General features: G+C 46.3%; 1 protein-coding gene across 3 annotated transcripts in view; it reads left to right on the top strand.

Annotated features, from left to right (window-relative positions):
• Positions 1-24728, top strand: part of SMURF1 (SMAD specific E3 ubiquitin protein ligase 1) — a 114969-nt gene that overhangs the window by 84525 nt on the left and 5716 nt on the right. For all 3 annotated transcript variants that reach the window (XM_041750294.1, XM_041750296.1, XM_041750297.1), the window contains exons 4-16: positions 322-455; positions 612-677; positions 1923-1998; positions 3544-3785; positions 4516-4600; positions 6244-6390; positions 7676-7874; positions 10080-10183; positions 18086-18200; positions 19426-19604; positions 21220-21357; positions 22123-22243; positions 23233-23434. In XM_041750294.1, the coding sequence (XP_041606228.1) occupies positions 322-455; positions 612-677; positions 1923-1998; positions 3544-3785; positions 4516-4600; positions 6244-6390; positions 7676-7874; positions 10080-10183; positions 18086-18200; positions 19426-19604; positions 21220-21357; positions 22123-22243; positions 23233-23434 (1808 nt within the window). The remainder of the gene's footprint in view (positions 1-321; positions 456-611; positions 678-1922; positions 1999-3543; positions 3786-4515; positions 4601-6243; positions 6391-7675; positions 7875-10079; positions 10184-18085; positions 18201-19425; positions 19605-21219; positions 21358-22122; positions 22244-23232; positions 23435-24728) is intronic.

A 24728-nucleotide genomic window follows, 5' to 3' on the forward strand; every position in this document is an offset into this window, starting at 1 on the left:
TATTCTACATTAAGCCTAGTTGGTGGGAATTTATGAATAATGTCATTGTCCTTTGGAACTATGAAAATAGGGTGAATCTCTTACAAGATTATTATCATGGTCTAGTTTATGTATATTTGCTTCTTATATAACTGGCTGTTGTCCTTTTCCTTAACCATTGAAGTAAGGAGATGTATATTTATTGAGTGCCTGTTAGATGTGGAATAGAGAGCCACCACCATTTTAAAAGGACTCCTTTGTACTAACAAGTCAATCAGAGTAAATCTCAGTGAGCTATCATAATGCAGAAAGACAATTAAAAAGGAATTTGTGTGTTTTCAGGTATGTTGGGAAAACTGATTCTATAACCATCAGCGTGTGGAACCACAAGAAGATCCACAAGAAGCAGGGAGCTGGCTTTCTGGGCTGCGTGCGCCTACTCTCCAATGCCATCAGCAGATTAAAAGATACTGGATGTAAGAACCAAATGCTTTTCTGCCTCTCAATACAACTGAAGAAGGCTTATGAGGCATCTTTTTTTTTTTTTTCTTTTGAATACTGAATACACAAATTCCTGCCTTCCTCCCTAGTTAACATTTCCCTGGGTTAAGTTTTGAATTGTTTGTTTGCAGACCAGCGTTTGGATCTATGCAAACTAAATCCCTCAGATACTGATGCAGTTCGTGGCCAAATAGTGGGTAAGAACTTTCTCATCTGTATAAAGAGATGCTTTTACAGACTTTAACATTCAACGCTTCATCACCAAGAAAGCACACACAGGCACTGACAGTGGTGACATATTTCAGAGGACAAGTCACATCCGGGGCCATCTTTTTGGCACTAAAAACGTTCATCTTGTGTGGTTTTATTATTTTATCTAATTCCCTTCATCCCGTCATTCCAAGTTGAGTTAAAATGACCAGGCTTCAAAAGAATTTTGGGTTATAATTTTAAATATAATTGTAGATACCGTATTCATGGATAATTAATTTGTCATTGTCTCCTCCAAGTGTACATAAGAATGGTGGCCACACATGCAAGAGCTGAGAAATAGTTTCTTCAGGAAGCCCTGTCGTGTATGTACAAAGCAAGGATGACTTCGGAAGACTTCAGTGTAATAGGATTTTATAGAGTCAGGATTGAAATATGTAGGAGGAGGAAAATCCAATGTGCTAAAGTTACAAGTGTTGACTGGAGTTATCCTATTGGAAGCGATTTATCTGTCAAGTGGCCTGTTCTATTATCCACCCCATCTTACTAGCATTTTAGGGTAATTCAAATGTTGACTGTGTGCATTGCAAGGAGTCCGAGAAAACCTAGTTTCAGCAGCATACCAAAGTGAGTTAGGACACCAGAACTTTCAGGTATTGTCTTGAAGAGACTTGACTCCAAATAAATGAACAGTGGGTATGCATCCTGATAATTGTCATAATGAGAAAGTTCTCACTTAATACTTTTTTGTTTGTGATTTCTTTTTCTCTATGGAGTGATGTGCCAGGGGAAAAATGAATAAGTGAAGCAACTCTATAAATGTCTCTGTTGTTCGTAGTAGGGATAGAGAATTAATATTTAAATTCATCTAGACCTTCACAGATACTGAAAGTGCTGTGTCCTTGTTAAACATAAGTCAAGATCTTCTTTACAAATGAGGTCACTCAGAGGAAGTGACTTTTGTGAATCTGTTATCTTTGTGGGGAATGTGAAAACACAGCACCTCCTTCTCCACATTTACCAGGAATGTTCCAAGCGGTATGCAGTGGCATCCAGCTATTGGAGTAAATGCTTCATACTTGGGAGCCTTAGGAATAGATGTGTTTCTGTATATACATGTGCCTCGCTTTGTCTAATAATGTATGTAAGTTACACATTTGGAATGGCTCATTGTATTACAACTGTATGAAATGCCACTGGATTTTAATGCAAGATGTTCTTTTCTGTTTTAGTCAGTTTACAGACACGAGACAGGATAGGCACTGGAGGCTCTGTGGTAGACTGCAGAGGACTGGTAGAGAATGAAGGGTACGTATCCTTGTGACCCACTCAGGTCTTGGCTGCCTTGGGCTCTCATGTTCCATGAAAGTAGCCTTCACACCTTTGTGCTGAATGCCTGAGATACAAGAAAGAACTTTGGGATCAAGGCAGGGTCCAGTTTCCTTTATAAGGGGAGCTGTAAAGATAGGTTGGGGTTGCGCCCACAAGACTCAGGATCCAACTGAAGGAGATTTTCATGGGCCAAAGATGGAAGTTTGGACATCAATGAGAATTATAACTACACTGAATGGAAACGCATCAAATACATTAAAAATTCTTGAGTTCAAAAAAAAAAAATTCTTGAGTTCATAATGACAGGGGGGACAAAGCCCTAAAACATTAAAAAAAAAAAAACCAGCCTTAAGAACCCATTGGTCACTATCACAGTTTTGCAATTCCAGTGCCTCAGTGGAGCTGGACAGTAATCATTAATAGTTGCTAAAACACCAAAAAAGAGAGGTAATCTGACATTAACACACATCTTGGAGATGGAGAGGATGGGGAAATAGGCTGCCCAGTCCCAAGGGAAGGCACTAAGCACCATCCAGAGGGGGTGCTCTGTAGATTGTGGGAGGCAACTCTGTCTTCAACAACTACATGGCAAGAGAAATAAACAAAAAGAAAGAGAATCTACAAATTAGTAATAAAAGAGACTTTAGAGACACACCTACTAAGTGCAGTGTGGGGACCTTGTTTAGATCTTGATTAATGAGACTACTGCCTGAAGAAATTTGGACACTGGTATTTGATGATATTAAAAGAAAATCAGTGTCCTTTTTTTTAGTCATGATAATGGAAGAGGTCCTTATCTTCTTGAGATATATCCTGAAACATTTAAGGATGGAATGGAAACACTTGGGGATTTGTTTCAGAATGATCCATTGGAGGGGAGAGATTGGAGGAGTAGCTGCGAGCTGGCCATTGTTCTAGCTGGGTGATGAGTTCCAGGGGTGGGGTGTAGGGGATGATTGTTGAGATGGTCTCTCAATTTGTATATATTTGGAAATATTCAAGGTTTCAAAGATGTTTTTTTAAGAATACTTGTGAAGGGAATGGCCTGTTAAGGTAAATTGTCTTTGGAATTGTTCAGGGGGTAGAGATTTATGTTGGAGAGTACTAAAGTCATTGCAGTACTTTGTATAGCCAGGAGTTCTATTATAGAGTAAAGTAACAAGGAAAATGGGGTATTTGGATTTGATTTTAAAGCAAGAAAAATGAAATGTCATTTCAGGAGCTCCTTGTAGTGCAAGGTTGGGTTTTCAAACATTCAGCTCTCCCTGAGGTTGGAATCCTGCATGTGGCTTCGGTGGCACTTTACATATGGCTCCCTTTGGCTGCTTTTCCTCGTGAAAAAATCTGTCTTTATGTTTCAGTAGTATAGAATGAGTTTCACGCAGCTAGGCACTGAGGGCATCTATCTCTATTGAAGAAAAGCGCAGTAAATGGGTTTGGGGGAGTGTCGAGTTGGGGTTTTTTTTCGGTGCTTGTCTTGGGCCACTGCCCCCATGTGTGCTGTCCTCCTCTCCTCTTCAGAACCGTGTATGAAGATTCAGGGCCTGGGAGGCCACTCAGCTGCTTCATGGAGGAGCCAGCCCCCTACACTGACAGTACAGGTGCTGCTGCAGGGGGAGGGGACTGTAGGTTCGTGGAATCTCCGAGTCAAGATCAAAGACTCCAGGCACAGCGGCTCCGAAATCCTGAGGTCCGGGGGTCACTACAAACGCCCCAGAACCGACCCCACGGCCATCAGTCACCAGAACTGCCTGAAGGCTATGGTGAGAGAACTTGTCCCACCATCTCGCCTGCTGGCTATGCTGGTTTGTTTTTTAAACCCTTTTTTTAATAACTGGTATGTGCCATAACTGCTGATGTGTGTAGAGCCATTCCACACGATGGTTGTGTCAGAACTGAGACCAGTAAAAAAGGCGGTGATAAATCATGAATTTGTCAGCAAATGCTCTACTCTCCCAGTTTAGCAACTGTGTGAAAATTTTAGGCAAATGAATACCCAAAAAAATCCTAGATGATGCGTGGGCTGGAGGAGGGTAGGTGTAGCCTTCTGTGGTTTGAATGTGGGAAGGACAGCGCTGGGACGAGGGAGAGAAGGGATCATATGACTGCCCCAGAGAGGAGAATACAGTGAAGGAGGAATAGGATTCAGATATGCAGATAATAATAGTAGAAGTGGGAGCAGACGGAGGTGACCGTGGTCAAGGGGAGATCAGTCTCCAGGCAGAGACATGGCCAGCTACTCATGGGGTGCGGCGGAGGGAGGGGAGCATCACGTCTGCAGGTGTGAGCAGGGAGCAGTGAGAGCTGCCCCAGTACTTGCACAGGGTTTGTGCAAGTGAAGTTAGCAGGTCCATCAGAGGCGAATCACTGTCCTCTTCTCCATGATTTTAAAGAATACCGAAAGGAAGCTTAGACTCTGTGCTTTGAGGATTCGTTGAAAGCTCTCCTCAGGATTGAATCTAACTGACCTGCATCCTCTGATGTCTTGTGCAGAGCAAAGAACAACAGTGCAGGGGCAAGTTTACTTTTTGCACACGCAGACTGGAGTTAGCACGTGGCATGACCCCAGGATACCAAGGTAGGTCTTCTGAAATGTGCACAGCCAAAGCCCTCTCTCCAGCAGTCCAAGGGGACTCCCCCCACCTCCCTACTGGATGATAACACACACATACACACGCGCACACACACACACACACCACTACCACCACCACCACCCCCAGCTGAAAGAAGAGCAGCTTCACAGAGAGAATGAGTCACCGGGTCTCCGACCCAGGCTCTCTAGGTTAGAGTCCCAGCCCTGCTGCCCCCTTCAGGCTCCTCTTTGTAAATGGGCACCTGCTGTCTCACAAGTGGGTCCTTTAGAAAGCAGGCCTCTACCTTGAAAGCAGTTCACATAACTGAAAAAGAACCTCACCCCTAGATGAAATCACATGTGCTCTTGCTTGAAAAGCCAATGAGTCCTTCAAGATGTGTTGCTCTCATTTTCCACTAAAAATAATCAATGGTTGAAATGATAGGATGTCTGAGATTTTCAAATAATCTGGGTGGGGGATTTAGGGGGCAGGTTCAAGGTAGATGGACAATGAGCTGGTAATTGTCAATGTTGGTTATTCATTGATGGTCTCGCTCTACTTTTTTGTGTGCTGAAAATTTTCCATGAGAAAACATTACAAAGGAAATAGACTCAATTACCTTTTCTCTCTTCTACTTGACTGTCCCTATGGCCTCAGTCCCTTGGGGACCATTGCTAGGGAAGATGAGGCTTTTCTATATGAATTCCTTCTACAAGGCCATACACCTGAGTCCAGGTCAGAGACACCCCCTCCCCTCCCCTGCCCCATAATGGAGTTAAGTCTTTTTTCTTTTCCTTTGTTTTGCTTTCCTTTCCAAATTTTTTGTTTTGTTTTCGAATAGCATTACTACCTAATAATATTTTTAGTAATGCTCCTTTCCTTTCTCTTCATAATTTGTTTGATTGAGAACAAGCTTCCTGTCACTGACTTCCCGAGTCTCTATTAAGTTTAAGATTCAGTATCTATAATTAGAATAGAAATATTACCTGCAAATGAATGAGGTGTCTCATTAGTACCCACTGTAGGAAATGTCAGGTGTTGGGCTAATTAGACAAGTGACTTGGTCAGTGATGATCTCCTCCCATGTGACTGGACTGGACTGACCTCAGTAACCGAGAGGTTAGAATCAGAAACATTTGTGTAACAAAGCCCAGTAAAGCATGAGAATGCCGCTTTCCGCTGCATCTGCTCAGAAATGGGAGATTTCGAAGGCATTTCATAAGTCCCCTGGAGCTTTAAACTTGTGCTTCTGGGAGCTTTTCAGTGAAGATACCTTTGTGACCTTGAGCATTTAATTTAGCTTGTAAATTCAAATAGTTTTCTGACAGCAATCAGCTATTTCCAGCTACTTGGCCCTCTTTCGTGTAAGAAATGCTCTTCCCTAGGTGGGACTTGGGGGAAGATGGGGACCAGGTTCCCTCATGGTTGTAGGCTCTGAAAGCCTCATTTTTATCTCTCGTGTGTTGCTGCCACTTGCAGCACGGAGGCCTGGACTCAGTAGGACTTTGGCACATAAGTAGCACCATGACTGTTGTTCTTAGCAGAACTGGGACACAGCCGCATTGACCAGGTTCCTCTCACTGAAGTTTTGATCATATACCTCCACTCTCAGATGGACAAACCTCTCTGTTATCTTCCATTTTGGTAGAGACCTTAACAGTGTGAATTGTGATGAACTTGGACCACTGCCACCAGGTTGGGAAGTCAGAAGTACAGTTTCGGGGAGAATATATTTTGTAGATCATAATAACCGGACAACCCAGTTTACAGACCCAAGATTACATCACATCATGAAGTAAGACTTTTTACAAAATCTTTGTTGATCTTTTACATTTATAATTTCATGTTTTCTACTAATATTTCTCTTAATGTACCTACTGCATGGTTTGTTAGTGGAGAATAAGTAAAATATAAATATTTGGTGGGCAGATATGCATTTCAAACTCTCAGTAAACTGTGAGCAGTTCTGTGGGTGCCTGGTTGGCTCAGTTGGCTCAGTTGGCTCTGCCTTTGGCTCGTGTCATGATCCCAGGGTTCTGGGATGGAGTCCTGCATCAGGCTCCCTGCTCAGCAGGGGTTCTGCTTCTCCCTCTCCCCCTCCCCCTGCTCATGCTTTCTCTCACTCTCAAATAAGTAAATAAATTTTTTAAAAAATAAAAAAAAGCCATGAGTAGTTCTGAAGCTGTATTGTTGGCCACCTTTTATTGCTTGCAGCCTAAATAAAATTCACTGAGAGGGCAGTATTAGACAGTACAGCTCCATTCTCAAAGCTTCCGTCATGCAGTTCTCTGAGGGAGTTGATGGCCCTTAGAGCGAGGGGCAGTGAAATTAGGCTTTTCCTTAGTGCCTGCTCGTCACCACCTGGAAGGGCTGCTACAGTACATAATGCTCGTCACTGGAACCTTGTCCTATGCCCATCATTCTGGGACAACTTGGAACTGGAAGTTATCTGGGATCCCATGTTCAGTGTTCTGGGTTTGTTGTGTTCTCTAGAACCTAAGAGCCCACGTTAGCCCTTTTCATTGACAGCTGACCTTGGTGGCAGAACCTGAACAAGACAAATGCCACTTCATCCCTCTACTAGCCCTATTCCTTGATTCTACCAGAATTTTCTGAGTGAGCTTAGAAATGCCTGGGTCGTGAAAATGAGGAATGGTTTCCATTATATTGCACTGGCATTGTTTGCCCCTTTATGATAATCTGCTTATAAAATTTCTCATGTCAGCTCCATGTAATCCTAGCCACCAAGGCACATCTCACCAACTACACGTTGGTCAGTCTCACAGATACATACCAGATGCGTGGTAAATGATTGTAATTTATGCTTTTCTTTTTAGCACTGAAAATGTATGGGATGAGCAGTTGCTTGGAATTGGTGTATCTTCTTTATTTAGGCCGTATCTAGACCTCTCTATGTAGGCCAGTGGTGGCCACTGTCAGTGTTTACACATCTTCATGTATGGTTGTATCAGCAGAGAGAACATTTCTTCTCGCAGTTCAGTCACTCAGTGTGGGGGGCGCTGCTTGCAGCTCCCTTGGCTGCTGCTTTGGAGTGACCTAGATGCTTCTGTTCTTTCCAGTCACCAGTGCCAACTAAAGGAGCCCAGCCAGCCACTGCCTTTGCCCAGCGAGGGCTCCGTGGAAGATGAGGAGCTGCCTGCCCAGAGATATGAACGAGATTTAGTGCAGAAGCTGAAGGTGCTCAGACATGAGCTTTCACTTCAGCAGCCCCAAGCCGGCCATTGCCGCATCGAAGTATCCAGAGAAGAAATATTTGAGGTATGGAATTTGGTGTGACCAGCAGTGAGGCACAGATTCTTCATCCCTGTTTACAAACAGTGCATTCTCCTTTCTGTTGGGTGTTTCAGGCCTTGATTTTTTTTTTTTTTTTTTATTTAAGATTTTATTTATTTATTCTTGAGAGATAGAAGGAGAGACAGAGCCAGAGACACAGGCAGAGACAGAGCCAGAGACACAGGCAGAGGGAGAAGCAGGCTCCATGCACCGGGAGCCTGACGTGGGATTCGATCCTGGGTCTCCAGGATCGCGCCCTGGGCCAAAGGCAGGCGCCAAACCGCTGCGCCACCCAGGGATCCTCAGGCCTTGATTTTATTACTCAGTGAATTCCAGGGCTTTTTCAGGACCAGTGGTCACAGAGAGAAACAGATTGTATTTCCTCTTGTGGTGGAAGTTGAAAAGCTGAAAAGCTCAAGAGCCTCTAAAGTGAAAATAAAAAGATTTATACCGAAACTAGTACTACATAATCCTGTTGGGACACCTGGGTGGCTCATTGGTTGAGTGTCTGCCTTCAGCTCAGGGCATTGTGATCCCCAGAGTTTGGGGATCGAGTCCCACATCGGGCTCCCTGTGAGGAGCCTGCTTCTCCCTCTGCCTGTGTTTCTGCCTCTCTCTCTGTGTGTCTCTCATGAATAAATAAAGTATTAAAAAAAAAATCCTGGAAATCCTCTTACCTGCTCTGTGCAGATATGCATTCCCAAAATCTGCCTGGTTTCTTCAGAACCAGTCATTCTTTCTATTGCCCTTGCACAGAGCTTCATCCATTGGCATGGCCTCCTCAGAGCAGCTTAGGGACCAAATGGCCACTACATTGTGTTTTCAGAAAATAAGGAAGATCAGCTGGGTCCTGGGAAGGGTTCTGTCCTTCATACAGCTCCTCGGAGAGATTAAGGCCACCAACCAGGCGGGACCCTCTTGTAGACGGGGCCCTTTACTCCAGGAAGATGATCGGAAGGTAGAATCTCCACGATTCTACCTTCATCTGGGCCACATCTGGCCTGCCTTTGTGGCATCATTGGCAGAAGTGATCAAAGGAGACTGGATAGGGCCTGAACGCAGATTCCTACTGGGCTGCAGCAGCAGGAGGAGGGGCACAGGGGTAAGGACTATGGCTTGGGGAGCCCAGTACGGCCTTCATGGTGATGGGTACTGAGGAAATGCCCAGGGTTAGCCTGTGTTCCAGTGTTGGGCGAATGGAGGAATCAGCCAAAATGGCTGTTGAGCAGTCTTAACTGGTTGCTGGGGAGAGAAAAGAGCTGAATTATTGACATGTTGCTGCCAGATCATTCCACTCAGCATCCTCTTTCCCTCTTGGGATGCCAGAGCTTGAATTACATTAAATTTAAAGCATGAAAAGATTCTCAAGTGCCTTATCATTGAAAATGTCTACAAACATTCAGCTAGTTCCACTCAAAATGCTGAATCTGGGGGCAGGCTGGGCTGGCCACCTGTTCTCTGTGTTTTGGGTAAGCTACTGTATGTCTTACTAAAACCCTTCTTTTGCTTTTTTGACTCTGTGGAAATCATGTGGTTCTTCACCTCAGATATAAAAACAGGCTTAGAATGTTTTTACTATTCAGATTCTCTAGTGACATCTTCATGGTTAAAATAAAGAAGCTGTTCTTAGTATGGCCACATTAAAATTAATTTGTGTGGAGAACATGGGCTCTAGGGAGGATGTGTGCTCTGAAGCCTTTAGTGATTATGCTGAGAATGAGTCTGTGAGTGTCCTTTCAGTGTGGTGTTGCTTGGCACCAGCTGCCTTGTTTCTGAGGGAGACCCAGGGAGATCTGGTGACAGGAGCCACTGCATAAGCTACATGGGACACTAGACACCAAATCAATGCTCTGATAAGGAACCAGAGTGAACTCGGATTTAAATGAATATGCAGGGGATCCCTGGGTGGCGCAGCGGTTTGGCGCCTGCCTTTGGCCCAGGGCGCGATCCTGGAGACCCGGGATCGAGTCCCACGTCAGGCTCCCGGTGCATGGAGCCTGCTTCTCCCTCTGCCTTTGTCTCTGCCTCTCTCTCTCTCTCTGTGACTATCATAAATAAATAAATTAATTTAAAAAAAAATAAATGACTATGCATCCTAATTCAGGCTTCATTTGACAACCTTTCACCTTTTTGTAACTGTAACTTAATGCCACCTGTTCCTCTCTCTGACACTGTCATTTTGCCGAGCAGGAATCTTACCGCCAGATCATGAAGATGCGGCCAAAGGATTTGAAGAAGCGGCTGATGGTGAAGTTCCGGGGAGAAGAAGGTTTGGATTATGGCGGAGTGGCAAGGTGAGGGGCTGGGTCAGTCCCACTTTCTGCCCATGGGGCTCTGCACTGCCCGGATGGGAGGTTTTCGGGGAGGCGCTTGTCCTGGGGTGATCAGGACTCCCACGTGGCCTTCAGCGCTTCTGGCAATGAGGGTGTGGCAGAGCCACACTTTACTTCTTGGAAGGAGAGGTTTAAATTTTTCAAACCCCCACCCCCGCCCCTCCACTCTATCTGGCAGCTCCACACCTGAAACACGAGGGACCTGCTCCTGAAATTAGTCTGGGTGGGAGGCAGCCTTGCTCTTCTCAGGAGAGGACTTTTGGGGCACTTGTTTTAAAGGAATTTTGCAAAATGCTATGTTGGTCAAAAGAATTCCTGCACATGATCTTAAAAATAGAAAAATGAAAAGCTGCTATTTCCCATCCTACCTCATTACACCTTTGAGACAACTGCCTTTTTTGCTCTTTTAACTCTTTCTTCTAATAGGTAACATTGTGTCACTAAATTGACCAAGTTCACACATTATGCATTGACTATGTATATGGTCATAGACACAGATAGATGGGATAATGCTTGTGGTGAGATCTAATTTAATACTTTCCATTCCTAGTTTGGTGCTGTCACAATTTGTAGATCTTTCATTGTCTTTGTAACTTTACATGATGTGTTTTCACCATTATTTTTGGTTTGTCAACTGGAAACGATATCTCTTGACCTCATTTTCATAAGCAAAAGGGATATAAATACTCCTGACTTCCCCTTCAGAAGTCCTTCCCCCCTTTACCTCCTATGTTCTGGCATCCATCATACTTTCACAGTGTAGAGGTGTAAGGTTTCTAGACTGTTCTGTATCCTGTGCATGTTGGCCTATTCTTTTTAAGAGTTGAAAATCAGTACATTGTTTGTACTGTTATGACTACGTAAATATTGTTCACTGAGGGCTTAGGTGGTATTTCATAATTTATTTTAGCCTTTTGAACAAATTTTAATTTCTCCAAGGATTTATTCATGTTTGTCTTCTTTTCTAAAAAAGCAGGCTTTGTCTTTACGGCCCCATTAAGCTTCATCTTTTGCTATCCCCCACACCTCCCTTCCTTTCTGTGTCTCTGTCGTGGAGACCATCCAGCCTGGCTCTCTAGGCCTTCTGCACAGTTGTCGTCTTGGGGCTTCGCTGCTTTTCTGGGCTAGAGCCTTGCTTTTTGGATCTCACAGCTTTCTCTTCCTTGGTTTTCTCTCTCATGTTACCAGAGTCTATTCTTAAGTAGCTTTCTTAGAAAAGACCTGTGGGAGGCAAATCTTCCAAGGTTTTACGGAAAATATCTGTTAATTGTCATTTTGACTGATAGATTGATTTTTTTATAGACTTCTAGGAAGAAAATAACTTTGCTTCAGAGCTTTGAAGGCACTGCTGTCCTGTCTTCCAGCACCGGGTGTTCCTGAGCCGTGGTCTGATGACAGTCTGATTTTAGGCCTTCCTTCACCAGAAGTTATTTAGCTCCACCCAGGACTACCTGTCATCCAGGATCTACTACCTTTTTTGTCTTTTACACCCCCGTCCCATCCTTCCTCCTTACGTGCCATCCACCACCACAGCCACTCCTTCACTTCTCTTTCCATTGGCTGTGCTTGGTCAGTAGAACCTCAGCTCCGAAAGGTCCGTCCTGGGGCCACTGAGCCTCTCCTGAGCAGCAGAGGGTGGCTGGAGGAAGATGCTTCCCTGCCATGTTTCTCTCTGCTTCTCTTGCATCCCCACTACGCTCTTCCTCAGACCTCTCCCTCGCTCCCACCCACCTTCACTCCCAGCTGCTGACTTTGGCTCCTCTTGCTCTGAGGACACAGAAGTAAAGAGTATTTCCTTACTACCACCAGATACCTAGGCTACTAGCATCTGGCCCTGTGTGGGGCCCTGTATTCCCTGAATGGCCCTACGTGGCCCAGGTGTGTTCCTGCAGAAGGGCAACCCTGCACCTTGTACAGTACGTGCCAGAACCTTGTGCTCCTACTGTTCTTTCACATCTGTCTCATTTCCTCAAAAAGTTCCTCTCTCCTTTACTCTTGGGTTGGTTTTGCCCACACACACGTGTGCTACAACTCCCTTCTTAAAAGAAACACATGCCCCCAAGCCTTCCCTGGACAGCATATCCCTTTCTGTCAAAGCTTTAAGGAGGCATGAAAGGCAAATGGAGCAAAGTAAAAAGAAAAACAATGGGAAATTCCGGGAAAAACAAAAATATGTTTAAGAATGCTCCTCCCTGATTCACTGACCTGTTTTGTTTCTCTGTTCTCCTTATAGCAGAACCCCTTGCAAGAGTTGTTCACCACCCTAGCCCTGCTTCTACATCCCTCACTTCCTCTTGTACCCCTCCCCAGCAAACCCTTCTGCCCTCTGAAGCCTTTTGTGTCAAGGTCTCCCTCCGCTTACATCTGCCCAGGCCCTGCCTTACCATTCCTGTGCTTCCCACTCAGGTGCTGGCAGCAGCACCTGACAGCATCAGTCACTCCCTATTCTCGAAGCTCTTTTTCCACTTGGTTCTGGGACACTACCCTCTCTTTGTTTGCCTTCTGGCTCACTGCCAGTCCCCTGTGCGGTGCTCCTTACCCCGGAGCATCGGCAGCCCTCATCTCAGTCCTAGGCTTGCCCGAGTGAGCCGTGGGTTACATCTTTGCGCCTGTGCCCTACCTTTTGTTCCCCTCAACAGTGCACTTGTTTGCCCTGGGCTCTTCTCAGGGATTTTTAAAGCTTCCTAAACCTAACAGTACCCAATCTCTGGTGGCCCCCTCATACTAGTTTCTTGTTTCTCCTACCTTGGTCCCTGGGCAGCTCTGACTCCCTCCCTGTCACCTCCCAGAGCCCATCCAGCCATGGTCCTCAGCAGAGCCCTGCCCCGACCACCTGTGGCCCCTCCATCTCCCTGGGTCCCCATTCAGGCTCTGCCATTCCTTGCTCCCGATTGCCATGCGGTGGCCATTCCCCCTGCCTCCCTGTTTCCCACTGTCCTGCATAGACCACTGCCTGAGGCAGCTAGTGTGAACTTTCTAGAGATTCTGGTGGTCATTCCCTATTCCAGAGCCTCCAGCTGACGCCTCACAGGTGGCCCCAGGCCTGGCCTGTGGTGGCTGCACTCTCCCTGTGGCCTGCCTCAGGCCTATAGTATCCTGAGATTTTTGGGTAGCCTGTTCCTCTGTTCTCTGGAGTCTGCTCACACAGTCCCCTTTAGGGTCCTTCCCTGGCCCCGGCCTGCATGCCATGACCCATGTGCCCCGGAGCTGCCCTGTCCTTGCTGAGTCCCCACTTCCCAGAAGAACACCTGACAAGGGGCTGCCCAAGCAGCAGCGTGTTCTGACTCACAGTGTCCTCCCTTCCATGTCCTTGCTTTGCTCTTGAAGTGCCTCTTGCTCAGAAGCTGGATTCCCTGGGCTGACCCTTCAGGTCTCTCCTCTTTTTCTTTCATTTCCCATCTTTGCTTGGGAAATTTTTTCCCCTACTTCTAGGAGATCTCAACTTCCGGTGCTTGAGTGTGTTTTCTTAATGTGAACAAAAGTGGTGGTTCTGGACAGTCTATTTATTTATTTTTACTTCCCCATCTCTGAGGGTTTTTTTTTCTCTTATTGAAGTATTGACACATGATGTAACATTAGTTTTGGTGTACAACATAATGTTTTGTAAAAGTCTACATCTTATACTCTGCTCACCACAAGCATGGCCACCACCTGTCACCATACAGTGAGTGCCACGGCACTACCACCGGCCATAACCCTGTGCTGTGCACCTTCTCTCCCTGGGACTTCCTCATTGCCGTGGTCACCTGCTCCCCTGCTCCCCTTCACCCACCTACCCCGCCCTTCACCCCTTACCCCTGGCAGCCATCAGTTAGTTCTCTGTCTTTATGGGTCTGTCTCTGCTTTCATTTGTTTTGTTGTATTTTTTAGATTCCACATATAAATGAAATCATATGGTATTTTGTTTCTCTGACTTCAGTTAGCATATTGTCACAAGTGGCAAGATCTCACCCTTTTTTATGATTAACATTCCATCATGTATGTATACCACATGTTCTTTATCGTTCACCTGTCCGTGAACACTGAGGTGGCTTCCGGATCTTAGCTATTATAAATAATGCTGCAGTAAGCATAGAGTGCATACAACTTTTTGAATTAGTGTTTTCATTCTCTTTGGGTAAATACCCAGTAGTGGAGTTCATGGATTACATGGTATTTCTATTTTTAATTTTTTGAGGAACCTTCATACTGCCGTTCACAGTGGCTGCACTGCTCTAGCATTTTAATTATCTTTTTAAAGATTTTATTTATTTATTCACGAGAGACACAGAGAGAGAGAGAGAGGCAGAGACAGGCAGAGGGAGAAGCAGGCTTCATGCAGGGAGCCCAACATGGGACTCCATCCCAGGTCTCCAGGATCACGTCCTGGGCTGAGGGTGGCGCTAAACCACTGAGCCACCTGGGCTGCCCTGCTGTAGCATTTAAAAAATCTTTTTATGTTGTCATAACATACTCATTTATTGATTCCATGGTAACAAAATATAAATTGAGAAGTTCTTATCTATCATCTATGAGTCTTCACATGACTGAATCTTCTTAACACCCCTGTCATTTGTATGAGAATTGTGTTTACTCATTAACCATTAAATGTTGAGATTCTACGTGTACTAGGGATACCACAGTGAGCAAAGTAACATGATTTCTGCCCCTCCAAAGTCCCGGGTCTGATTAGGTACAGACATTAATGAAAGAATTACACAAATAATTATGAAATCTCTGGTAGCTGCTACAGAGGAGGCCCGTGCTCCTCCTGTAAGGATGTGTCTTGGGAAGTCAGGGGGTAGGACAGCATCACATGCCCACGATTTAGAAAACACAAGCCAACTCTCAGCCCTACAGCAGTTGCCTCAAAAAAAATTATGTTCTGAAAAGCATTATAGGTGGTCAGGTGGTCTCATTTGGTTTCTGGGTAGAGCTGGTATTTTCTTCAGCAGCCAGAGAAAAGAATTAAAAAGCAAGAAGTTACAATCTGGCCTTCGGGCCCGGATGGAATGATTCCTCCACCTTCTTCCTACTGACTGTCTCTGCCCTTCTCCCACCCTCCCGCCAAATCCACCTGGGATGACAGATGCAGAAAGGCATGCGTTTGCCCAACAGTGCGCTCACCTCGACACCAACTCTCCATGGGAAACATTTTTCCTTTCAAGACTATCCTTAGATTATTTCTTGAACTTCCCGATCTTGATTCTAGAAACCATCTTTCTTTTGGCAAATGTAACTTCTGTTTGCCCTCAATAGCACAAATTCTGTCTCTGGGCAAGAGGATTAGGGGGGCAGAAAGAGAATCTCCCTAGACATTCCTATTTGCCCCAACAATTGAAATTAGACTACTTGCATTCCCTCTTCTATGCTATTTCCTTTATAGTCTCAGAAATTCAGTATCCTGAACTGTTCCAACCTACCATCATTCCTTTGCATGGCTGGTATTATATATATTCCCAGGAATAGCTTGGTTTAGTTTGGTAGGAGTTCTCTTCCTTCTACGTGTCCTGTTTTTATTAAGTCTTCCGCATGGAGAGAGGTCTTTGTGGAGCAGCTTTGGCTGACACGGTGCTCTAGCAAAAAGAGCTGGGAGTTCTGCCCTTTTCCTGCCTCCAGTTGGGTCTTGTATTGTTTCAGGCCTGGGGTCCTTCCTCCGTGTACTGTAGGGAAGCAGACCCCCTACAGAGAGCTATAGAGAGCTATACATCCCACACATGGTGTGTGTACTCATCATCTGGTCGATGAGAATCCGTTTACGCTCACTTCCCCAGTGTTTGGTTCTGAACCATTTCCTGTATCATTAAAAAACCATTTGCCTGTATGGTCAGCTTTCCCCTTGCCACTTCCTTAGCATACCTAATATGCCTCCCTACCTCGTGCGTGACTCGGTCAGAATGTTTGCTTGTATTTTAATCACTTCCTGTCTAGACAGTTGCAGGTCCTTGGCTTCTGAAAATGATTCTTCTAAAACTCAAACTCTAAAACGCAGGGATGAATCCAGGTCTTATAGTTGGGAAATTCTGCCTTTCCTAATAAAGGATTTTTTTTTTTTTTTGACATTTAGGGTCTCCTTGCTTCTGGCACTTCCTTTCCATTCTTTTGAGTTTGATACATAATTTTGTTGTGGTCTGATCCTTTTTGTGAGTATCCTCACAGTTTTCTTGGATTATTTGCATGTGTGCTTGTCCTTTCATAATCTCTCTCAGTTCCATGCCTTTTCTATTTGACAGAGTAAGAAATTCCAGAATAAAACTTGAGTAGAAAGAAGAGGCTCTTTGTAGAAGTGGTACAGGTACTTGTGTAAGGTTCTCCCCATACCTGGGCTTGTCACAGCTAACCATAGCACTGAATCATACAGGTTCTATTGAGAGGCTTGTGTTGTTTCTGATTTGGGGCTTTTTTTTCTTTTGAAATATTTTATTTATTTATTCATGAGAGACACACAGAGAGAGGCAGAGACAGAGGCAGAGGGAGAAGTGGGCTCCATGCAGGAAGCCCAACGTGGGACTCGATCCTGGGTCTCCAGGATCATGCCCTGGGCTGAAGGCAGGCGCCAAACCTCTGAGCCACCCAGGAGTCCCTGATTTGGGGCTTTTTTTTTTTTTTAACAATGAAATGATTGGAATATATAGGAATTCTGAAAATAATTTCTTCTTATATATTCCATCCAAATTTTAGAACTCTTAGACTTGGGGATCCCTGGGTGGCGCAGCGGTTTGGCGCCTGCCTTTGGCCCAGGGCGCGATCCTGGAGACCCGGGATCGAATCCCACGTCGGGCTCCCGGTGCATGGAGCCTGCTTCTCCCTCTGCCTCTGGCTCTGGCTCTGTCTCTGCCTGTGTCTCTGGCTCTCTCTCTCCTTCTATCTCTCAAGAATAAATAAAATCTTTAAAAAAAAAAAAAAAAGAACTCTTAGACTTAATCTTATTAAGTATTAAACTTTTTTATTAAATTACAAAAAGTAATGAATGTTGTGGCACCTGGGTGGCTCAGTCAGTTGAGTGACTCTTGATTTCGATTCAGGTCATGATCTCAGGGTCATGAGATCGAGCCCCGAGTCAGGCACCATGCCAGGCGTGGAGCCTACTTAGGATTCTCTCTCTACCTCTGCCCCTTCCTTGCTCGCATGTGCACTTTCTCCTTCTCACACACACAAAAAAAAAAGTCATAAATTTTTATGGCAAAAAGATAGAATTTGACAAGATAGAAGATTATGAAGGGCAAAAGTCATTCTTATTCCCTGTCTCCCCAGACTCAGAAATACCTTCTCCTCACTTACGTGTTAGAAACATGTTAAAGTTGGAAATTCAAAAAATATCTAGAAAGAACCAAAAGAAAAATGAAAGTGCCCCAGACTGCTAATTCTCAGGTTAACTACTGTCAACGTATCAGTGTAAATCCTCCTTTTTCTCTTTGCTCCACGGATAGTTTTATCCTGTTGTGTGTACATGTGTGAGCATGCACACTCTTTTTAAATAAAAGTAGGATCTTAGTTCTTATTGTACTTTTGTCCATCGTTACCACATCATGAACATCATCACCTGAGATGTGGATCTTTGCACAGTAGCAAAGAAAACTCCAGCTGAGGTGCAGGAAAGCTGACAAGATAAGTGTCGAGAACATTGCTTGCAGGAGGCGGTCCCGATTCTGGTCCATCTGGTTCATCAGCTTCAGAACCATCGGGGTTTGGGCCATAAAAGCCATCTGTCATTCAGTCAGAAGTGAGTTATTACTTCCCAATCAATCTGTGCAAGTCACTTTCTCTCAGAGCAGGACATCCCTCCAGTGTGGCCTTCCAGGGCACAGGCAATGAGTCTTTTGGTAAGACATAAGATTAGACATTTCACACGTATAAAATGGCTTTCATTGTTATTGTTCCTAGGGAGTGGCTTTATTTATTATGCCATGAAATGTTGAATCCGTATTATGGACTCTTCCAATATTCTACGGACAACATTTACATGTTGCAAATCAACCCGGATTCTTCAATCAATCCTGTAAGTATTCACGCTTATAAAGAGGGAGTGAATTGGAAAATTTTTGTAAATAGATATTCAGGTTTGGTCTCAGTTTATTCATTATAGACTTATGCAAAGTCTCTGACAATAGATACTGAAAGGTAGAGTGGGAACTGGATTGAGATGGAGGATTTCTCTCCTGTGTGTCCCATGCCTGGGATCACTGGGTATTTTGTTTTCAAAGACAGAAGTGAAAATGAGCTGCTCAGAATGCTCAGAGCCCTTTAATCACCAATTGGGGGAACTGAGGTAGGACTGTGTTTGTTGACCGTGTCATTCTGAGACGTGGGCTACGTAGTCGGTCCTCCTCCCAATCAAAATGGGAACTTCCCCAACTGGCCTTTTGGGCCACCAGTGCTGATAGTCTTAGCTGCTTGCTTGAGAGGAGGCTGTAAGTGTGGAGTGTTTGCGTGACCAGCCCAGGGTTGGGCAGCAGGTGTTTTGGGGCTGTCCTGTGGGGCGGGGCCCGTGGTCACCGCTGCCGAGGCCAAGGCCCCTGAGGCAAAGCCTGGGACCAGCTCTACACTACAATCATTCAGGTGTGACAGAGTTCTTTACCAAAATGGAAATGAGGTTTTGATGAATTCTGATTATAATTCCGATGGAAAGCAGAGATGTGTGTTTTCCTGTGAAAAACCAGAGCAGCTCTAGTTTTAGAATGGTCCTCTTACACTTATTTTCCTCTCTGTTCCTTTTTTGCTGTTTCTTCTTCTTTGGATTTTTTTCTCTTCCACTTTCTCTAGGGACTCAGGGAGGGATGGTAGAGGAAGGAGGGGATTTGCCATCTGCTTGCTTTCTCTGTGGTGCAGCAGGGAGACGTGGGGCCAGCTTCCTGGGCACCTTGCACTTTGGAGGACCTGTGCTTGGTTTCATTCCCTACAGTTGCTGTGTTGAAATCCTTAACAACTTTGGAGTAAGAGGCCCTGCATTATCCTTTCACACAGAGTGCCGCAGCAGTCCTGAGCAGGTGTCTGGATTAAGGGCATGTAACATGTTCAGATGATCCGTGCAGAAGACGTGCTCCAAGTTTTGACCACCTAACCTGCTCTCTTTCCTATGTCTGAGAGCACAACCTGTGAGGGATGGAGTCAGGGCCTGGCTGCAATGAGACAGTTTTCCCAAGAAGCTTGGAGGCAGCACAGGGTCTCTCCACTCTGGCTCGGCCTTTTTCTAATGACTTCATGTTCTCTGGTGCCCCCTACAGGACCACCTGTCTTATTTCCATTTTGTGGGCCGGATCATGGGTCTCGCTGTGTTCCACGGGCACTACATAAACGGGGGCTTCACGGTTCCCTTCTATAAGCAGCTCCTGGGGAAGCCCATCCAGCTCTCGGATTTGGAGTCGGTGGACCCAGAATTACACAAGAGCTTAGTGTGGATTCTGTAAGTACAGCCTCACCGTTCAGTTCATGGAAAATTCGTGCACAGCCACCCATCTTGTGTGCCAGACTATCATTCTGTATGCGTGTGTACATGTGAATGCTTTTGAGGGGTGGGTGTGAAGTCGGTGCAGAGAAATAAAGAAACACTGATTTACAACCAGAAACATAAAAGAAGATTTAACAAGAAATACTCTGTTGACTGGCTTTTTTCATGATGTTTGGCCAGTTTCACTTCATAGGCTCATTTCTTTTGCTGTTTCCTCACATTATTCAGGTCTGATCACAATTGGTCCCCAAGCCTGAGAGGTGGGTGGGTGGTTTGCTTTTGACTCTCTAGGGGGGCTCTGGTTAGCAGGTCGAGGGAAAGTATCAAAAACAAAATTAGCATCAAAGTATCTTATGTCAAAGTATTTGCTACAAGAAAAGTATCAAGAGAAATTATATTCAGTCACCTTTGTTTTATTTTTTATTTTTTTTTAATTTTTTTAAATTTTTATTTATTTATGATAGTCACACACACACACACACAGAGAGAGAGAGAGAGAGAGGCAGAGACACAGGCAGAGGGAGAAGCAGGCTCCATGCACCGAGAGCCCGACATGGGATTCGATCCCGGGTCTCCAGGATCGCGCCCTGGGCCAAAGGCAGGCGCCAAACCGCTGTGCCACCCAGGGATCCCCTCACCTTTGTTTTAGAATTATCGTGGGCAGCCCGGGTGGCTCAGTGGTTTAGCATCTGCCTTCAGCCCAGGGCGTGATCCTGGAGACCTGGGATCGAGTCCCATGTCGGGCTCCCTGCATGGAGCCTGCTTCTCCCTCTGCCTCTCTCTCTCTCTCTCTCTCTCGGTGTCTCTCATTAATAAATAAATAAAATCTTTAAAAAATAAAATAATTTTAAAAATTTAAAAGAATTATCCTAACATACCCTTGGAAGCAGTGGGCCCAGTTGCATGGTGAGCAGCATGTCATAGGTCCTCACACGTGAACTGATCCCACAGCAGTGGGAAATCCAGGCTCTGGCAGAGGGAGAGTCTCGTCTTGCACTCTGTCTGCCTCACTTCACGTGGCCCTCCTGGAAATGGGTAGTCTGTGAGGGGTAGGGAGATATTTCCCTCTGTTTCGAGAAGTGTGGCAGGCGGAGGAGCCCATTGAGACTCTCACGTGCTACTTTGTGTGAGGGGCTGCCTTAAAGGGGCGGGAGGACAGTATCATCTGAGTGCATCTCCCTGCAGGTTGCTTTCCCATTGACTCGGCTCTTCATGCATCCCTCTCTTCTGTTTATAGACTCTGTTTACAAAGCAGTCAGGTCACTGTGTCTCATAAAATCACAGGATGACAGAGCCACTGTCACCTTCCTGTGAATGAGGGAAGCCAAGTGTCAAGGGCGCATCATGGAACCATGGTCCCCCGGCACCTCCCGCTCCAAGCGTCCCTGGCCTGTCCCAGGCCCTGTGTCTGCCCAAGGCTCCCCACCTGTCCCCACTCAGCTCTGGGGGTAGCAGTCAGTAAACGCCATCGGTCCGTCCATCCATCCCCCGGACTGTTCCAGCTCCTGTTCTGTTCACAGCTGTATTGTGGCCATGGTCTGACATCCGTCTTCTGTCCTAATTTCCACAGAGAGAATGATATCACCCCCGTGCTAGACCACACTTTCTGTGTGGAACACAATGCTTTCGGGAGGATTCTTCAGCATGAACTAAAACCCAATGGCCGAAATGTTCCTGTCACAGAGGAGAACAAGAAAGAATATGTCCGGTAATGTTCCAGGGAACCGTGGTGGCTGCCCATGGGGACGTCCAGATGCCTGGGACCATCCTGGGTTCACATTTAGATTGCCAAAGTTCCTTTGCTGTTTGAGGCTTACCCATCCCGACCGGCACTTTTGACCAGAATCACAGTCATAGAGCAGTCGGGTTCAGCAGCGGGGCTCTGTGCAGAGGAGCCCCGATCCCACCAGGGCTGACCTGGTGAAGGGAGACTAAGAGCCCAGAACCCAAGTGGTGGAAGGGATTGCAGGTGGCCTTCCAATCTGGGTGTGAAGGTGGTGGGCGCAGGAGAGACTTGGAGCCTATTAGTTTCCTTGAGAGCAGTCTCCAGGAAGTCTGCTTCACTGTGGTCTGTTTTCCTTCCCACCTCTGATGGCAAATAAATGACTAGTCATTTACACTAGAAATCTGGAAGCATATGGGCTTGTCGGTGTGCTTAGGCTGCCAGCCTGGCGTGTGGCTCTCACGGTGTCTCTTGTTTTATTTTCAAATCTACTTTTCAGTTATGCCACTTGCTGTGACAGGTCAGGTTAATTCCTACTGCTGTTTTTAGCAAAGCACCAGAATATGTCAGGGCCTGTGCTGACTTATTTTTAACCTGGTACTTCCAGCTGGTGGGGGTTTGGTGCCCCCCAGGGGAGGCCTGGTAGGCAAGGCATTAGCTTCAGCAGGTGATGTCAGAACCTATTGTGAGGAAAAAGTCTTTCCCGTGAACTATTTGCTATTGGCTTTAACTTGTGAATTTGTCTTCCAGGTTGTATGTGAATTGGAGGTTCATGAGGGGGATTGAAGCCCAGTTCCTCGCTCTACAGAAAGGGTTTAACGAACTTATTCCTCAACACTTACTGAAGCCTTTTGACCAGAAGGAACTAGAGGTATGTGCTCAGCGGGACGAGCCAAGTTAGCAGTAGAGGTCTCAGATGCCTTGTCTGACAGTGTGGCTCACCTGCTCCCCAGCAAGGCTGGGGTTTGTCAGGGTTCCAGAAGAACAGAGCTAGAGCCAGTGGGAGTCGAGGGTGTCTGAGCCTGTTTATGTCCAGGCCGAGGGGCTGTCTGCTTGGCAGCAGTGAGTCTAGATCCTTCTCTGGATGTTGTGTGGGGCGTTCTGTGTCTTATCATATTTTTTAGGAGCTCTAGCCCTGGAGGTTCCTAAACCCCCTCCTGTGTATCCACCTCAGAGGGAAGAAATTATCTGCTCTCACCAGATTCTCCCACCACGTCAGCTTTCTGTTTTGGCTCTTGCTATTATTAGACTCAGAACAAAGTGTTACTGTCTTCTCTAATCACACTTCATGTGCTCGAACATAGTGGTTCATTCATCTCTAATCCACCTCCGATGCCAAATGGCTCAGGGCTCTGAATTCCTTCTGTCTTTCTGTCCCTGGTGAGGTGTCACCCGCGGCAGGAAGCAGCTCTGAGCGCCCTCCTTCCCCCAGTGCAAAAACACGTACGCAGCTCCTGGTGTGGTCCCTCTGCTCCAGATCTTGAGCTCCACCTGTCACGGCCCCTGAGGTCCCCCCCCCTCCGATGTGGCCCTTTTTTACACTTGGCCCCTTTGGTCTTGCCAGTTGGTTCTCTTGTACCAACTCCTCGTGGATGTGGCACAAAACCACAAATGTGGACTTGGTTGTTAGAACAGGAACATGTGCCACAGGCCAGGGGTTGCAAAGTGGTGCAAGGTGGCCGTGAGTTGGAGGTATTGGGCTGCGGGCATCCTGCTGCACTCTCTGCTTGCCCAAGTCTGGAGCTAGTCTGTTCAGACACTGTAAATCACCTCCTTTCACGTCCTGGGCATGGGAGGTGTGTCGGGAGGGACCCTTGTTTGGACGTTCGAGAAGTAACCTGCCTCTGAACATCTTCACAGCTCATCATAGGTGGCCTGGATAAAATAGATGTGAGCGACTGGAAGTCCAACACTCGGCTGAAGCACTGCGTGGCCGACAGCAACATCGTCAGGTGGTTCTGGCAGGCCGTGGAAACCTTTGATGAGGAGAGGAGGGCCAGGCTCCTGCAGTTTGTGACCGGGTCCACTCGGGTCCCTCTCCAGGGGTTCAAGGCTTTGCAAGGTGACTGACGTGGAGGCGGGGCTCCTGACCCCTTGTGTGTGTGTGTGCGCGCGCACGCGCATGTGCACCCCACCCCCCCAATGTGTGTCCCCTGCTAGGCTACAGCAGGAAGAGCTGGACCACCGTGGTGGGGTGGTTCTCCTGAAACATCTGCTAGGAAATGCTGTGGCCTGTGTTCCTTAACAAATGTTTACCATCGCGGAGGTGTGCAGCTGGCAGAGAGGCTGCACTTGCTCCCTTGTAAAAGATGGTGGGCTCTAGTCGCCATTCTCCCTGGCGGCTCCACGGCTCAAGGCTGTATGATGTTTTGCCCAAGAAAATACCCATAAACACACAGGAGAGAAGCTCGGGAAAGCAAAGCCCAGCTCCCTGTTGAGCTCACCGTTCGCAGCATCCCTGGCCCAGTGGGCAAGTCTGCAGCCGCCGTGGTGGTTGCTAGCCAGCCAGGCACTTGTTCCAGGCTGAGTCGGGCAAGATCTGAGCAAGGAAGGGCCCTGGAGCCAGTGCCTCCCCTTTGCCCTATAGAATCGATTGGTAGAGGGAGGGTACAAAGAGCAACAGGCTTTGGGGAAGAAATCAGAGTTTTTAAAGTGCAACATGGATTCATTTCTTTGTCTTCTGATAGCAGCTCTCTGTGTGCAGCCCTGAGATGTGGGGGAGAGGCCTGGCCTGAGCATCAGGAGGTGGAGTCTCTTGTTGCCTTGTGGGTCATTAGTGCCAGGGGTCCTCCCCAGACCTCAGTTTCCTGCTCCGTGCAGATGCACTGCTTGATAGGCTCTGCTGTGCGGTTTAGGTACCCAGCCTCTCTCTTGTCTCTTCCAACTGTGATCAAAATTATCTGATGTCCAGAGTTTTGATAACCCTGAGAGCAGAGGGAAAAAAGTGAAGAATGATAGTGTACTAAAACTTAGTAAATGGAATTCTGCATGTTACTAGTGACAGCAGATACACTGCACGTGTAGGATGTTCCCTGTAGACTCTTCTGTGTTTCAAGGACTTCTTTGACAGAAGTCACTTCCATCCCCTTGGGCTTTTGTCCTCGCTGTTTGTCTCTTTTCTTTTCCCATTGTTTCTCTGCCTGCAGAGATTTCCTGACCCTGTATCCTGCTTTTATTATAACTCTGCTGTCCTCTGCCAGTAGCAGGCCTGCTTGCTAAAAAATTGTTCAAAAAAAGGAAAAACATAACTAGTGGTTGAAGGATTTTACCCTTCAAATATGCCCACTTGAGTGGGTTCCTGGCCAGGGTACCTGAGGAACGCTCAGCAGTCTGCTCTGTCCCTGAGCTTTTCTAGA

This window comes from Vulpes lagopus, chromosome 3, assembly GCF_018345385.1.
Source record: "Vulpes lagopus strain Blue_001 chromosome 3, ASM1834538v1, whole genome shotgun sequence".
Classification (NCBI taxonomy): Eukaryota; Metazoa; Chordata; class Mammalia; order Carnivora; family Canidae; genus Vulpes; species Vulpes lagopus.